This window comes from Chiloscyllium plagiosum, unplaced genomic scaffold, assembly GCF_037043375.1.
Source record: "Chiloscyllium plagiosum isolate Xiang-an unplaced genomic scaffold, Cpla_swu_hap1 HiC_scaffold_9, whole genome shotgun sequence".
Classification (NCBI taxonomy): Eukaryota; Metazoa; Chordata; class Chondrichthyes; order Orectolobiformes; family Hemiscylliidae; genus Chiloscyllium; species Chiloscyllium plagiosum.
In genome coordinates, this window is record NW_028270147.1 from 64280859 (window position 1) to 64299277 (window position 18419).

Genomic DNA, 18419 nt, shown 5'->3' on the forward strand with positions numbered 1-18419 from the left:
AGATCCTCACAGTACCTTCCAAATCATGAACACCTCCATCTAAAAGGATAGGGGCAGCTGATGCATCAGAGCACCACCACAGCAAGTTCTGAAGAAGGGTCACTGGACATGAAACATTAACTCTGCTTTCTCGCCACAAATGCTGCCAGACCTACTGAGTTTTCCAGCATCTGGAGTCCTTTGTTTTTTTTTTGTCTTCTATCTTATTTGTCCCGGTAATTTAAACTTCTTATCTTTCACTGACCTGTGGAAGAACAATTTCCTGTAGGTCTTCCAATTGAAAAAGATCAGCATAAGTGTCCAGATGAGATAACAGCACCATTCGCACATGCTCCTCTCGCACACTATAAAGTTTCAACAGAATTGGGATCACATGATCTCGAAAGACATTGGGTGACAGGAGGCTATTGAATTCATCATCACTAGGTGAGTCTAGAGAAATACAAACAAAACAACTTAATCTTTTTATGTACTTTTGTTTGCAGCGAACACCGTGCAATATTTCATATTTTTCTCCTCAACAGAACATTTATTTCAACGGACATCACTGTGTTCATCAAGATATGGAGAATAAGTGCTGAAATTTAAACTCCTGTCACTTCAGTTATCTATTGTCAGGGTCAGACATTCCATGCTAATCTAAAACAAACAAATACAAAATATGATCCTCCAAAATTGTGCCTGACCCTAACCACAGGTATCAGACATTTTATGGCTGGGGCATCTAAATGTACTGCACTGAAACAATCAACCACTTTCATGATTTGAGACTTTTTAGGTACAAATTTCAAGTACTTGCACATTAAATTGTACTATGTACAATAAGTGTAGATATTGATGTGATGTAAGCCACAACTTAAATAATTTGCTTTTCAGAGAGTGACAATTTCGGGTTGTTTTATACTTTTTGCATTGTCATTTGGAACTCAATTAGGGTGGACAGAACTGACTTCATAAGGACACTTGCAGGTGATAGAAAGCAGAGGTCAACACCCATCAGTCTAAAAGGTGATTTAAATTTTTAAGAAATTGCAAAGTATTAGCACAAAATCCTATCAATATAAATCGCATGCTGGTTGCAAGACCACTAAATCACATCAAACAGCAAAGATTTGGAGGAGGTGTTGTTGGACTGGGGTGGACAAAATTAAAAATCACAACACCACGTTATAGTCCAACAGGTTTATTTGGAGGCAAAATAATTATTACATTAACAGAAAACGCCATGGGTTAGTCAAACTTGGGACTTAACCAAAAATGGTAAATCAGTGACAAGATTATCAAGAAAAACGACAAATACTGGAAGCATACGGCAAGTCAAGTCAACAATGAAAAGAAAATAACAATGTAACTTTGCCGGAGAGTTGAAGGTCAAATCCCAAAAGGTCAAATCCCAAAAGGTCAATTGATGTTTCTCTTGCACATGTTAGTCTACTATTTTGTAACAGGTCACATTGGTTCCTAATTATACATAGCAGGTCATTTCCCAACCATTCATGTGGATCCCCAATAACAGATTTCCATTCGATAGGCTATAGCATTGCTGATCAATTGGTCTTGCTGTCACACCTAAACTAAAATTCCTCATATAATGTTACAACACAGAAGCGATCCTTTTCTGTTAATTAAACCAAATACCTGGAAAAGCTCGCTTCGCTTCGTAATCTGTTAAAATAGGAGTGACAGAGAACACCTAAATTCCACTGTTTAACATCAATTTATTTTCTTACTCTAAAAGTGAACAATCAAAAAAAAAATTATTCAGTAATCTAATCCCCTCTCTCAAATGCTAACTCTCTGACTCCAACTCTATAACAATATGCTGTTCCAATAAGACACTTATTAAAATTACATTAGCTTAATCTGAAAATCACACAGTCGTTGTCTTCTCTGCTGTCTTCCATTTTCCTACTGATCTCCCTGGGTCGTCATCTTTCTTTTTACTGCGAGTATGTTTCACATGAAAAGGTACCTTTGACAGAGAGTGTTTTCTAATTTCTCTGAGAGCAAGATGTTAGATGGGCAATTAGCTCTCAGCAGTTTCTCTCGAGAGAGAGAGTGGTTGCCCTCTGACCAATTTTCAAAATGTCCACATTCTTATACCCCCAACATTGATCGTCTGATTGGTTTGATGTTGGCAAAATAATAAATTAAAACTCGATTGGGTTTCAGTATCATGGAGCATAATTCAAACTGATTGGTTAAATTTGAATTGTTTTCAAAACAGCAACCAAAACTCAGGAATCCATTTCACAGCCAAATGTTACATATTTTCAATTGTACAGTACACCAGTGGTATACACAGGTGCTTGTAATCTCTCAGTTCAGAACAGCATTCTTTCTCTCAAAGGTACAGTGCACACCTTCAACCTCATAACATATATATGACGTTCATAAAGGCATATCCTCAAACTGAAGAATATTAATTTGAAAGATAAAGGCAGTTTTGCTATAACATATGTTTCTTGAACATAAATTGGCTTTAACAAATTTGAAGAATTTAAACAGTTATTTGCAGAATACAAACTTTCCTTACCTGTATTGGCTATAACAGTATTCCGGCTCCATTAGTTTAAATGGCACGGCTATTGTGCGATTTTCTTATAACACGAGTTTGTTTCTCATGCAAGCTATTGTGTTATATCAGAACCAACTATACGCTATTAGACTGTATGATGAATACATACACTGAACATACCCTTCTTTGGCCTGAGAAGGTGAGGAAGGAAGCTTTTAATTGCTACTGGTTCTGCAAACACCAATGGAGTTAGCAGCTGTGGCACCAGGCGGGAGGCCATGAGACCTTCAGGTAAGCCCTGAATACGATCCAATAGGAATCTGCATGACAAAACAGAATCAAATACTTCTAGAGGTGCAAACCCTACTTTGGGGAAAATGCTAACAGTTTAGGAAATATAATGGGTCTGGCATATTTCTACATGCAAAGTAGAGTGCTGCATGAAAATTTGCAATTCTGATGAAAATCCCCTTCTTGCTTTAACTTTTTTGGCAAAATAGATTTGGGCAATATCAACCCAATTTAGTTTGCGCTTCACAGAACTCTTCCCATTTTCAACATTAATTGCAATTAATTTGAGGAAACACACAAAGGTCACAGAATGGAAAATACGACATTAATACAGTATTATTTGCAATCCAATATGATGTAAGGAATCACATCACCACTGCACCCATAAGTACACTGATCACCATTACTGATTCTAGCTTTTTAGCTTCCCCAGGTGCCATGGAGAGATTTGAACTCACACCCACAGGTCATTAGTCCAGGCCTCTAAATTAGCCCTTCTTTCATTTATTCACAGAATGTGGGTGTTATTGGCCAGGCCAACGTTTATTACCCATCCCTAATTGTGTTAAGTGTCAATTATATTGCAATGGGTCTGAGACACAGGTAGGCCAGACCAGGTAAGGGCATCACTTACTTTCTCTAAAGGACATTAACGAACCAGATGGATTTTCCCAACAATTGACAATAGTTTCATGGTTATCATTAGTTATCATTCTAATTCCAGATATTTATTGAATTAAAACTTAACCAAAATGTCTTTGCAGGATTCAAACCCATGTCCCCAGAATATTACCAGGGTCTCTGAATTAATAGTCTAGTGATAATACTACTAGGTCATTGCTTCCCCATTAGTAAAATAACTAGAATGGTGCTGTTTCCGAAGTTGCTGAATTAACCTAACTTTCAAAAAGTATTTAATATGTAATAGCAATGATAGGAGCTCTTGTGGCACAGTAACATTTTCCTTAGCTCTGAGTCAGGAGACCCAGATTCAAGTCCCACCTGCTCCAGAGAGATGCCACAACATCTCTGAACAGATTGATAAGAAAATATTTAAATATTATCAGTGAAAGGATGAAACAAGTGGGTTGAATGGATTTATCTCCTTGGATAGCTGAGCGCATAAATGCACTAACTACAGCAGGTTCAAGCTTTTGGAAGTCCCAGGTTTGATTGACATGTTTATGTGGAGTTGGTGTAGGAGTGCTATAATTGACTTCAGCATCAATAACGATGGAGTAAAATGTCAGTTAGTGCTTCCACTGTTTACTTGCTTCATATGGATGTAGGTAGGGACAAAAGTGAAAATATTAACAGCCCACCTTTCAGTTGCTGAATATATTTAAAAGTAATTGTCAGATAATCATCATTTTGTAGCACTTGTACAATATAATTTTTATTTTAAAAATAAAACTCAGTAACAGAAACAAAATACCTACTTGAAAAACTCATTCTTTTCTTCCTCAGTTTTTAATGTCAAGCTTTTTAAAAAATTCACTACTTCCAAGAACTCATTCCTGCTGTGAGAGAGAACATTTATCAACCAACTGTTACAATCACCAAGTACCAAACATCAACTTTCTAAACTGTGTCAGTGCATAAAATGGGTTTGATCAGAGACATATTTTTCTCATTGACAATCGAAAATACCAGGAAGCTACCCAAAATTTACTAAGTCTAATTCCACAAAATGACAACCTATTACAAATAAAATTCAAAGCAATTCAAAAGGTCTGTTATCAGCATCAAGCAAATGTACACAGGGTATTCATAGACAGATGAACACACTGCCATCGGTTTACAATTTTTCTTCTGTTTTCTAAATGGAGTTAAATGAGTATCAGATTTATCACGACACTACTCTTCATTTAACCATTGCGTGAAAATTATATACTCTGCAATAGAAATCTACAGAATATGCTTTCTGAACACTGAATACCTTTGCCAAAATATACACATTAATTTTTTTTTTACAAAGGTGTCACTGAAATTTAAAAAATGGAATACTGTTACCATTTGTACAGTGACAAAATGGCATTGCATTTTCTGTGATAATTTAGATGTGTGTGTGGAAAGTACTATGAACTTTATGATTTATTTTAATCATTTCTAAATATGGCAGTCAAACTACACCCTCTAGACAACTGAAGTTTTGACAATTTACTACATTAACATAAATTTGTTCAATGCTCAAACTGATGCATTCGAGCACAATAAATTATTCTTTGGTTTCTTTGACATACTGAAGATAGATGATGGTGTTAGTAGGTTGAAGATTTGACAGCACTGATAGCAAATCATGCACACAAAACAAATAGATCTCATGAGGTACACTGTCACCAATGATTGTTTAATTACTTGCTATTTCATACTGTCAAACAAATTTTCAGTGAAGTGGCAATAACACTATTTCACACCCACAAACTGCACTAAATAAGGAAGCAATATTGTAAAAGATGGTCCATTTAAGAACCTGCTGAAGAAATGAGAAAGATGTCTATGCTTACCTAAAGAATTCATGAGTCAGTAAACTCTGTAAAGATGGACGTTGCATTGGGTCTGGGTTTAAGAGGGAAACCTTTAAGGCTTCTTGAAAACTTGTCAGCAAATGTTCTGCAACTAGAGGATAAGTACATTAACTGCGCACACACAGCTTAACATACAACACACAAAAGACCAATAAACTTCATTTAACGAATTTTTTTTAAAAATCTATGTATCTTAGATATTGCATTAGGACAAAATATACCTATTGACATTTGATGCCACTATTTCATTAGCATTTGTTTAACATTTATCCCTCAATCATCACTAAGATAGTCTAACTAATCACTATCTCACTGCTGTTTACAGAATTATACTTGCCACATACTTCCTCATTTCCTGCAACACTTCAAATGGACTTCATTGATTTGCAACATCTTTGATAAAAGTTTCTTGTTAATGACAACACAATTTACATGAATATATTTTCCCTGTTGAATTATGGAATCAATGATACTTAACCGAAGCAGCTATTCAGCCCCTTGTGCCAATGTTAGCTCTTTGAAGAGCTATCCAACTAGTCTCAGTTGGTTTCCAGGGTTCAGGAAATAATTAGTTTTCAAAAAGTAAGCATTTCAAGGTTTTCCTTGAACATTACTTTTGTATGTTTTTCCTCCATTGCCAAAATCCTAACCATCACTGCATCATGAGTTATCTAATGTTCCCTTTCAAATTTCACTTTCATTAATCCAGAATTCTTAACTCAAATTTTCTTTCTCAGAGTCCTGAAATATTATTACACAGGTTTGTAAAAGTTAGAGGTTTCAGCAAAAAGCATATAGACTTTCAAGATTCCCATTCAAATTCTCTAATGATTCTAGAGTCACAGACAAATTTGCACAAAATGATACTTTTCATCCCCACATCACAGTATCTAACCAATGCTGCTTGGTTTCTGGATTACTGCTCAATACAACCATTTTGAACTCTCCAGATTATCAATATGCTTCAAAATGATTTCTGACAATCCTATTCAACATCTGTTGTAACAAAGAGCACAATGATGACAAGGAAAAAAGGAAAATCACAAAACTTTAGCATGCAGGTACAGCAAGTAATTAGGAAGGTAAATGGAATTTTGGCTATTGCAAGGGAAAGGCATAGGGAAACCACGCTACAGCTGTACATAACTTTGCTGATACTACACCTAGAGTACTAGTACCTCCCCTTTTCTTTGTCTCTTTTCCTTAGGGAAGGACATAACTGTATTTGTAATGGTCTAAAGACGGATTCCTGGGACGAAGTCAAGAAGGTGGTCCTACACTCTTTGGGGTTTACAAGAATGAGAAGTGATCTTAATGTGGAGTTTATTCGAGACTATTTGGAATTCTCTTCCCCAGTGAGCTGTGGAGGCTGTGAAACTGAATATATGAAAGGCGGAGTTAGATTTTTAATCAAAGGAGATCAAGTATGTCCTTCCTGAGCAGCCAATTGGCATCCAATGGACCAAATGGCCTATTCTGCTTGAAAAGCTTCTGATCTTCTGAAAAAAGCTAGAAATAACAGAGTGAAGCACCTAAACTAATTAGAGTCATAGAGATGTACAGCATGGAAACAGACCCTTTGGTCCAACCCATCCAGATATCCCAACTCAATTCAGTCCCACCTGCCAGCACCCAGCCCATATCCCTCCAAACCCTTCCTATTCATATACCATCCAAATACCTCTTAAATGTTGCAATTGTACCAGCCTCCACCACATCCTCTGGCAGCTCATTCCATAGACGTACCACCCTCTGCGTGAAAAAATTGCCCCTTAGGTCTCTTTTATATCTTTCCCCTCTCACCCTAAACCTATGCCCTCTAATTCTGGACTCTCTGACCCCAGGGAAAAGAATTTATCTATTTATCCTATCCATGCCCCTCATAATTTTGTAAACCTCTATAAGGTCACCCCTCAGCCTCCGACACTCCAGGGAAAACAGCCCAAGCCTGTTCAGCCTCTCCCTATAGCTCAGATCCTCCAACCCTGGCAACATCCTTGTAAATGTTTTCTGAACCCTTTCAAGTTTCACAACATCTTTCGGATAGGAAGGAGACCAGAATTGCAGGCAATATTCCAACAGTGGCTTAACCAATGTCCTGTACAGCCGCAACGACCTCCCAACTCCTGTACTCAATACTCTGACCAATAAAGGAAAGCATACCAAACGCCTTCTTCACTAGCCTATCTACCTGCGATTCTTATGTGGGAAGAAACAAATAATTGAATTGACCAAAATATTTCTGATAGTTTGTTGACAGTCATTAGCTATATTAATTACACATATTATGTATGATAACCGAAAAACATGAAAATCCTTACCCATTTCACCTAGCAATGGAAGGAGTTTCTCAACCATCACCCCAAATGAGTAAGCATCTCGAGCATGTCCATGCGTTTCAGGAAGAATCTGAAAGCCTGCAGACTAAATACATTTTTCTTCTTTTAATAACATGCTGTTGCCCTTAAGTTGCATCCTATCTGCATCAAACCGATACTTCAGACAGTACTGCTATACATTACAATGGCACATGCTGTCTTCCTGACTGTTTAACAACACTCTTGTCAGGAAATTTCAGGCATCAAACATATTGAACAAGATTTATGCATATATTTAATGACAACCTGACTGGTGAGTTTTGACAAAAGGTTGTACTGAAAAATTAGTTGTTTTGTTATTTCCCCATATGTTCTACTGAGTTGCTGAGTGATTTCAGAATCATCTGCATGTTTCATATTTCCAGCATCGCCAGGTTTGGGATTGTTAGTGCAGTCTCCTAACTCTAATCAAAAGAAAATGAATCTCACTACACCATTTATGCGTTATATTATCGCTTGCCCACAGCCCAACACAGAGGCTTATTTTCCCTCATTTTTTTTTAAAGCAGTCGTGTATGTTGGTTCAGTGTTAGTCTCAACTTCATCACTTAATTTTTTTCCTACATCCTCAGGTGAAAACAAATACTTTTTGGAAGTACTGTACCTTGCAGAACAACACAGACTGCTAGCAAGGTAGAGCAATGCTCCGTGTTATATTGAACAAATCAGGAAGATCTCCGGGCAAATATCTTATTTCTGCTGAGATAATAGATAATATACATCTGGTCTTAACATTGCCAGGATCAGGAAGAATTGGGTGAGGAGACAGGGTAAAGAGAAAGGAAGGGGCGTTCCCTTTTTTGCATGTCCCTTCACAGTTTTGCTTTGACTCCTGTGAACTTCAGTCCTCACTTTCTCCTACTGTGAGCTTCAGTCAAATTATCAGCTAACACACAATCCGACAATGGAATGAGCAATCAACCCGGTACCACTCCTTTGCAAATTTTTCCCCTTCAAGTAACAGTCCAATTCCTTTTTCAACGTCCCAATTAAAGTTGCATCCACCACAGTCTAAAGGCAGTGCAATCCAGATATAGGGTCATTGGTTACAGACAGTGAGCTATTGTTATCATGAAACATTGTTACAGCAAAGCCTTCAGGCAGGAGCAGGAATGAGGGAGACATGTGGATGGAATGTGGAAAGAGTTATTCTTTTCTCCTCTGCCAATTGTCTTTTCAGTAATGTACATGAATAAAACAAAATGCATTCAGGGCACTAACACACAACTGTTCTTCATTCTTGCAAATTCTGCATGTTAGAATTGTTCAATTATGAAGGTGCTCGTAACACAAAAATATCTGAAATCATGGTTGTTAGCCAGAATGCTATAATATCTCATACAGCAGTTCCCCATTTTGTTAAAAAATCTTAAGATTGATTTTCATAAAGAATTAAAACATTGCTTGTATTTTATAATTATGGACACACCTGCTCCTCAGGAGCAATGCTACTCAAATCTCTCAACGAGTTGATGCTGGACAAGAACTGTAAAAAGAAACAACACGTATTAAACCTTTTTTAAAAAAAAGTTTTAAAATAACTTCCAAGAACAGTACAAATCAAGTTTTATTCTGCAATAGATAAAGGTAATATTGACCAAATGGACTTTTGCGAAAAGGACTAAAATGAAATATTCTCACCTCAGCTGATGCTTGAGAGAATTGACACATGGACTCCATACCGCCCAGCTTCCAGTGACCATCCTCACTTACAAACACAGATGAAATGCATACATTATTGTGGCTCAGTTTTCCCTGTGATACAATGGAATAATATTGTGATGCAATTTTATACTTTGAAATATTTTAGTAATGGCTAAAAGATGAAAGTGTCTTTAATGCAATTCTATGCAAGGAATGTCTTTTCGCAAAATGACTTCATTCTGATGAAATTAATGTGACAATAACAGTAGACGCAATTCATTTGCAGTGAAAACAAAGGACTTGTTGAGAAAATTGCAAGCCAAGAATGCTAGACAAATTATTTCTAGCTATAGGACTAAATCAAATATTAAGCCAAACGGCCCTAAAACGAGATCCGGGATGTTTCAATAATCCAAATATTTGCTCAGTGAACAGATTAGTACTCTCTTTGACATCAAGGCCACCCACATTAAACCAACTGTGGCACCAAGGAATCTATCAAAACAACAGTAAAGAGCAAAAATAAAAATACTGTCTGGCAGGTGAAGTTATACTTCATGTACAACGTGACCTTGAGGTTATGAAAAATCTCTCAATCCCAGGATTTAACTCAAACCATTGCTTAAGGGAAGATCCTTATGGCGAAGCAGCAAAAGGGCTGAATAGCGTTTTGTTCTTGCCTATTGTAGGGCCTTCAACTATATTTAGTGGGCGGCACGGTGGCACAGTGGTTAGCACTGCTGCCTCACAGCGCCTGAGACCCGGGTTCAATTCCCGCCTCAGGCGACTGACTGTGTGGAGTTTGCACGTTCTCCCCGTGTCTGCGTGGGTTTCCTCCGGGTGCTCCGGTTTCCTCCCACAGTCCAAAGATGTGCAGGTCAGGTGAATTGGCCATGCTAAATTGCCCGTAGTGTTAGGTAAGGAGTAAATGTAGGGGTATGAGTGGGTTGCGCTTCGGCGGGTCGGTGTGGACTTGTTGGGCCGAAGGGCCTGTTTCCACACTAAAATGTAATGTAATGTAATGTAATCTAATCTAATCTAATACACCTCCAATACTACAAGGAGCCCATAGTGCTTTACAGATTAGGTTGATGAATGACAAACAAATAGCAGTGACATTCATTTGAAATGAGAGAAAGCTTAACTACTCCTCTGACATTCAACCAGACTGCCATGTCCGAGACCTTCATCAAGATTTTGGGAATCATCATTAACCAGAAATTAATAGAACTAGCAATGTCAACATGTGGCTGCAAGAGTAGAACAAGGCTCAAAGTTTGGGAGAAGATCTGTAGCTCGGGTGCTCATTGTTGTGGTTCTGTTCGCTGAGCTGGGAATTTGTGTTGCAGACGTTTCGTTCCCTGTCTAGGTGACATCCTCAGTGCTTGGAAGCCTCCTGTGATGTTTCCTCCGGCATTTATAGTGGTTTGTCTCTGCCGCTTCCGGTTGTCAGTTTCAGCTGTCCATTGCAGTGGTCGGTATATTGGGTCCAGGTCAATGTGCTTATTGATTTGAATCTGTGGATGAGTGCCATGCTTCTAGGAATTCCCTGGCTGTTCTCGGTTTGGCTTGTCCTATAATAGTAGTGTTGTCCCAGTCGAACTCATGTTGCTTGTCATCTGCATGTGTGACTACTAAGGATAGCTGGTCGTGTCGTTTCGTGGCTAGTTGGTGTTCATGGATGCGGATCGTTAGCTGTCTTCCTGTTTGTCCTATGTAGTGTTTTGTGCAGTCCTTGCGTGGGATTTTGTACACTACATTGGTTTTGCTCATGCTGGGTATCAGGTCCTTCGTTCTGGTGAGTTGTTGTCTGAGAGTGGCTGTTGGTTTGTGTGCTGTTATGAGTCCTAGTGATCGCAGTAGTCTGGCTGTCAGTTCGGAAATGCTCTTGATGTATGGTCGTGTGGCTAGTCCTTTGGGTTGCGGCATGTCCTCGTTCCGTTGTCTTTCCCTTCGGCATCTGTTGATGAAATTGCACGGGTATCCGTTTTTGGCAAATACATTGTAAAAGTGTTCTTCTTACTCCTTTTTTTGCAGGTGCATTGCAAGGTGTTGTGGCCCTTTTTGAACAGTGTCTTGATGCAACTTATTTCTTTCTTATTTGTGGTAGTTATCAAGGAAATATGTGACGTTATAAATGAATCTCCGTGCATCTTTGGAATCACACTGCAAGACTATTGCTGACAATTGAAGTGGTGTTTTTGAGTCAAATGGCACCCACCAATCAAACTGTTCTGCCAATGTTCTTGTGTTGCAGCTACTTCCAACTAGGCATATGGTCAATAGCCATTATGTTAATGATGTAAGCACAAAACACTACATAGGACAAACAGGAAGACAGCTAACGATCCGCATCCATGAACACCAACTAGCCACAAAACGACACGATCAGCTATCCTTAGTAGCTACACACGCAGATGACAAGCAACATGAGTTCGACTGGGACAACACTACTATTATAGGACAAGCCAAACAGAGAACAGCCAGGGAATTCCTAGAGGCATGGCACTCATCCACAGATTCAAATCAATAAGCACATCGACCTGGACCCAATATACCGACCACTGCAATGGACAGCTGGAACTGACAACCGGAAGCGGCAGAGACAAACCACTATAAATGCCGGAGGAAACATCACAGAAGCGCTTCACAGGAGGCTCCCAAGCATTGAGGATGTCACCTAGACAGGGGACGAAACGTCTGCAACACAAATGCCCAGCTCGGCGAACAGTAGAACAAGGCTGGATAGTCAGCAACAAATGAATCATCACCGTTCCTGCTTAAATCACCCACAAAGCTTACATCATTAACATAATGGCTATTGACCATATGCCTAGTTGGAAGTAGCTGCAACACAAGAACATTGGCAGAACAGTTTGATTGGTGGGTGCCATTTGACTCAAAAACACCACTTCAATTGTCAGCAATAGTCTTGCAGCGTGATTCCAAAGATGCATGGAGATTCATTTATAACGTCACATATTTCCTTGATAACTACCACAAATAAGAAAGAAAATAGCCAGAATGTAATGGGAATACCCATCACTTTCAAGTTTTTTCCTCAAAGTCATATACCATCCAGACTTGAACCGCCATCATCATACCTTCCCTATTGCTGTGTCAGAATAATGGAAACAAAGTTTGGCAGCATCACCACAAGGATTGTAGCTGTTCAAGGAGAAAACCCAATCTTCCCATGGGAAATAGAAAGGGGCAGATTTATAAGTGTAACTCATCTCCCAAACATAATCACAAAATTTGATGATAGCTTTCACACAAACAAGACAATGATGCTTATCTCAGCTAAATTTAACAAGTGCTTGCTTCCAAACCTTGTACTTACTCGGTCATGCAGAAAGATCAGTGCTTGGAGCACATCAAAGATACCTGCACAGATCTCGTCTGCTGAAAGATCTTCAAGGATGATATGCAGAGGTTGCACACGTTCAGTAACCAAGTGGATTCCATCAACTTCAACTGTGCTTGATAAGAACCTCAACAGGCATGGATGGCGTAAAGTTTTCAAATGCTGAAATATACAGGTGGTGATATTTACATTTTTAACTCTCAAAACAACTGCAATAGATATCCTTTTTCAGAGCATTTAACTGTTGTATCCTACAAACAGAATTCACGGGCTTCTGAATGCATATTAACTTTACTGTTATTGAAAGAAGTGCTTTGCTAACTTGAAAAAGTTTCCTCCACACATTAAAGAAAACACTAGATACTTCCTCCAAGTCTGACACCATTTACCTAAATTCAACACCTCCATGACTATAATCACTGTATCAAGACTAAACCAAAACTGCTGTAACTAAAATTGTGTGCAAACAACTGGTCATCATAAAGCTAATCAACATTGTTCCATTGAAAGGTTAAACTGAAACACTTACTGTAAATGTTAACTCTAAATCTTAACATGCTTGCAAATATTGAAACCTTTTACAGTTCCAGAATCTATTCTTTTTACGTCCATTTCTAATATTCCTTTTCAGTTACATGTTGACGATGGAGCAGGTGGTTGTTCAGTTGGGAATTCTCCAAAGTGCCACGGTCAGTATTTATTCCTCAACAAACAGCACTAAAATAGATCATCCTTGTCTCACTGTTTATGAGGCCTTGCTGTTTGCAAATAAATTGTCATGTTTTCTTAATTACCAGAGTGACTGCATTCAAAATATTTCATTTTACTCTAAAATGCTGAGATGTTGCAGTTGTGAATGTGCATGCTCACTCATTCTTTGATGAAACCAGATGCAAAAATCTCCTGATTTAATTTTGTACAATGAAACACAAACAGAATGTTGAAAGAACACCAAAATCAGTTAACATCTGAAGTACAAACTTGCCCTTTCTCTTTACAGATGAAGACGGATACATAGCAAATAAACTTAAATTGTGTTGCCTTGATCATTCATACCAACGTTTCCTTGCTGAGTTATTCTGCAGTTGAAACAAGGCTATCCGGGACACAACACTACACACAATGTTTGCTTTCAATTGATTAGATTAGATTCCCTACAGAGTGGAAACAGGCCCTTCGGCCCAACTAGTCCACACCGACCCTCCAAACAGCAACCCACCCAGACCCCTATACCTAACAATGCAAAGTGGCAGACATACCCCTACCTACACATTTGGGTATGAAAGAACTTGGGTGGAAGGCTATAATGGCATAACAACCATCAGTTACAGTTGAGGTCAGTTTCAAAGAGTCCAAAAGTTGACAAATTACTAATAGTAACCTGGACTATTTCATTGAAACAACTGATACCTGGTTAATCACGGTCCCTTCCACATCTGATTTTCCCAGCTCCAATTTCCTCCCTTAGCTAACATGGAAGAAAGAAACTCCAACAGAATGCAGCCATAAAATGGCTGGCATCAATCCCTAAGAAAGCATGTCACTTACAGTAGCAACCTCTGCTTGACAGGTGCAATAATACTTCCACAATGTCATAAAGCATCTATCACAAGTTGAAAGCTCACTCATCGCCACGCACTTCTTATCATGGTAGTGGAGAAGTAGAGTGAAAAAGCCTAGAGTCATAGAGATGTACAGCACAGAAACAGATCCTTCAGTCCAACTTGTCCATGCCAACCAGATATCCTAAATTAATATAGTCCCATTTGCCAGCATTTGCCCATATCCCTCTAAACCCTTCCTATTTGTATATCCATCCAGATGCTTTTCAAATGTTGTAATCTTACCAGCCTCCACCACTTCCTTGCAGGTCATTCCATACACGTACCACCCTCAGCATGAAAAAGTTGCCCTTTAGGTCCCTTTTAAATCGTTCCCCTCTCACCTTAAACCTTAGGCCCTCTAGTTTTGGACTCGCCCATGCTGGGAAAAAGATCTTGGCTATTCATCCTATCCATGCCCCTCATGATTTTATAAACTTTATAAGGTCACCCCTCAGCTTTCAATGCTCCAGAGAAAATAGCCCCAGTCAATTCAGCCTCCCCCTAAAGCTCAAATCATCCAACTCTGGCAACATCCTTGTAAATCTTTATTGAACTCTTTCAAGTTTCACAATATCTTTCCTATAGCAAGGAGACCAGAACTGAACGCAGTATTCCAAAAGTGGCCTAACCAATGAGCTGTACAACCGCAACATGACCTCCCAAATCTTATATTCAATACACTGACCAATAAAGGCAAGTGTACCAAATGCCTTCTTCACTATCCTGTCTACCTGCGACTCCACATTCAAGAAACTATGAACCTGCATTCCAAGGTCTCTTTGTTTGGTAATGCTCTCCAGGACTTTTAAGTCATGCCCTGAATTGCCCTCCCAAAATTCAGCACCTCACTTTATCTAAATTAAACTCCATCTACCATTCTTTAGCCCATTTCCTCAAAATGCACTGGGACCTTAACCAGCTGGGCCAATGTTCTTCACTGTCCACTACACCACCAATTTTGGTGGCATCTTCAAACTTTCTAACGACACCTCCTACAGTCACATCCAAATCAACAAAATGCAGTGGACCCAGCATCAATCTTTGCAACACACCAATGGTCACAGGCTTCTAGTCCGAAAAGCAACCCTCCACCAACACCCTCTAGTTCCTACCTTTCAGCCAGTTCTGTATCCAAATGGCTAATTTTCCCTATATTCCATGTGATTTAACCTTATTACCCAGTCTACCATACCGAACCTTATCGAAGGCCTTACTGAAGTCCATGTAGATCATGTCAACCATCCTGCCTTCATCAATCTTCTTCGTCATTTCTTCAAATATTCAAAGTTAGTGAGACATGATTTCCCATGCACAAAGCTATGTTGACTGTTCCTAATCAGACTTTGCCTTTCCAAACACATGTAAATTTTGTCCCTTAGAAACTCCTCCAAAAACTTGCCCATCACTGATGTCAGGCTCACCAGTCTATAGTTCCCTGGCTTTTCCTTACTAGCTATCTTAAATAGTGGCACCACGATAGCCAACCTCCAGGTCTTCCAGCATCTTATCTGTGGCTGTTGATGATACAAATATCTCACCAAGGAGCCCAGCATGCACTTCCCTAGTGCCTGACAAAGTTCTAGGGTACACCTGATCAGCTCCCAGGGATTTAAGATATCCAACACTACCTCCTCTGTAATATTTACACTTTTCAAGATAAAAATCAGACAACACCAGACAACAGGTTTAATTGGAAGCACTAGCTTTCAGAGCACTGTTTCTAATTGAACTTATTAGACTATAAACTGTTGTGATTTTTAACTTTGTACACCCCACTCCAACACTGGCATCTCCAAATCAAGATATCGCTGTAATGTCAAAAGATTAAATTTGAATATCTCTCTGGACATTAATGTAATATTAAATGGTTAAGCTGCACTGACTGAACATTCTGAAAGTGGGTGGGGATGACATTCAAACATGAATGCAGATTACTCCCACTCCATTTAGACAGTCGTTTACTACTACCCCCTACTATTATCAAATTAAACTCTCATTCAATCTCTTCCATTCAGAAATACTTTCATAGCCATTCCCCAACCAATCAGGTTCGTTTGCGTGATCATCCCTAATGCTGAAGCCTATCACACCTACATTTTCTGAGGAACAAGCAGAGCCTGAACTCATTTGCGGGGCCACCCCGAAGCTAGGACACATCACACCTACATCGTGACTCAGTGATTCCCCAACGCAAAATCATCTGCATAACGATTCCCCAGGATTAGGGCACTTCCATCATCGTGGGGTGGGGGTGGCCAGAGTATCTATAAGCATTGCCAACTGATCTGGAAAAGGGGATGTGTTTTCTTTGGTTGGGGTCTCTCTTCTGACTCAATTTTGCACGCCTGCGAAGACTATCAGAGGGGTCACCTAGCAGAAGTTGGTGTGTGCGAATTGCATCTCATGTGTGAAATCTCAGGAAAAGAACCTAACATCGTGACTTATTTCCCCAAGTTCTCTTGCTTCCATAACCTTCTCCACAGTAAACACACGTTTAGTATCTCACCCATCTCCTGTAACTCCACATAAGTGGCCTTGCTGATCTCTAAAGTTCTCCCCCATGATGAGGCGAGAAGCCTCCTCATCATCTTATGGTCTACTTTGGCCGTCTTCGAGTTAAGGGCTCTCCCCACCTTGGAGCAGGAACAGGTTCCCCCTCCCCAAACTCTCACGGCAGAGGCAGGATCACCCCAAAGTCTGGGGGAGGGGAAGGGAATGGCAGGGCAGGGCTAGAAACATGCTTACCCACACACCCCCTTCCCTCAGGGCAGCATCACCCTCCCCAGGGGCCTCCACTACCTTGGCTGCCTTGTTGACGGCCTCCTCGTTCCCCCGCTGATAGATGAACACGGACACCGGCTGCTCTTCCTCCAAAACCGCCCGATAGACGCTCAGACCGGCGGGCAGAGTGAACGGCGGCTCTTCCAGCCGGCAGCTCCGGGCCGCACTGCTCTCTGCGCCCATGTCCTGGGAAAGCAGGGCGTCCGAATCCGCTGGGAAACCGGACAACAATCTCCAAAGAACAAGTGACCCCCCCAACACTTCCGGCTGACCCGGAAGCACTGTCTGTGCACCCATTCATGCGCATTGCGAGGAGCGCCCTCAGGATCAGGGGCTGAGACTGTGGTGTAAACAGTCAGCTGCTCTCACAGGCACAGAGTTTGGTACCAACACCCTAACAATGATGGCTCTTTAAAATAAAACAAAACTGCGGATGTTGGAAATCTAAAACGAAAATAAGAACTGCAGTAAAAAAAACTCAGCAGGTCTGGCAGCGTTTGTGGAGAGCAAGCAGAGCTAACGTTTCGGGACCAGTAACCCTTCTTCAGAATGAGTGGTCTTCGTCTCCCATTCTTCCTCATTGAGAATCATGTAAAACCCCTGAGAATATACTCAGGCCCATCTGTCAAGGTACAAGAGAAGAAAGGATGAAATCATTGACAGTCATTAATTCATGCAACGTGGAGATGTAGAAAGTTAAAAATCACTCAACACCAGGTTATATTAGACTATAAACTGGTGTTGTATGACTTTTAACTTTGTAGACGTCTCCAGATGGTAGAAAGAAGTGAGCACTGTGTCACCAATTGTTTGAATTTCTTGAATGAATATGCATAAATAATGCAATAAATAATACCTTCAGACATTAGGGAAAGGAAAAACAATGAGGACACTTGGAATATTTCATCTGGAACTTAAGGGATGGTTATTTATCTGAAATGAGATAAAATCTTTTAAAAAATTGAAAAATTAGAAACTAGAAAACGGAGAAGATTTCTAACACTAAGATTTTTAGCTCCTCAAATATAAACCTGTGTTTGGGATCAGTGCCCATTTGGCATCTTATAGACATGATATGGAGGCACCAAAAGTGTTAAATTGGGGTGGACAAAGTCAATAATCACACGACACCTGATTATAGTCCAACAGGTTTATTTGAAACTGCAAGCCTTTGGACCCTCTGCTGAGGAAAGAGCAGGACCTCTGAAAGTTTGCACTTTCACATAAACTTGTCAGACCACAATCCAGTATTGTGTGATTTTTCATTTTATAGACCAGCTTGGCAAAGGTTTTTTTTGTATTTGCAAT

The 18419-nt window shown here is 39.7% G+C and overlaps 1 protein-coding gene across 5 annotated transcripts in view; it reads right to left on the reverse strand.

Annotated features, from left to right (window-relative positions):
- Positions 1-17349, reverse strand: part of scyl3 (SCY1-like, kinase-like 3) — a 30880-nt gene extending 13531 nt beyond the window's left edge. Inside the window, exons 1-9 of one of the 5 annotated variants that reach the window (XM_043699487.2) lie at positions 17130-17349; positions 12703-12888; positions 9357-9470; positions 9145-9201; positions 7659-7761; positions 5317-5422; positions 4249-4326; positions 2699-2838; positions 245-432 (exon numbers count right to left, since the gene is read on the reverse strand). In XM_043699487.2, the coding sequence (XP_043555422.1) occupies positions 245-432; positions 2699-2838; positions 4249-4326; positions 5317-5422; positions 7659-7761; positions 9145-9201; positions 9357-9470; positions 12703-12888; positions 17130-17294 (1137 nt within the window). In that variant the 5' untranslated portion in view covers positions 17295-17349. Of the gene's footprint in view, positions 1-244; positions 433-2698; positions 2839-4248; positions 4330-5316; positions 5429-7658; positions 7762-9144; positions 9202-9356; positions 9471-12702; positions 12889-17129 lie in introns of all 5 variants that reach the window. The other 4 variants (XM_043699485.2, XM_043699484.2, XM_043699483.2 and 1 more) reach the window with 4 other exon arrangements.
- Between the last annotated feature and the right edge of the window lie 1070 nt (positions 17350-18419).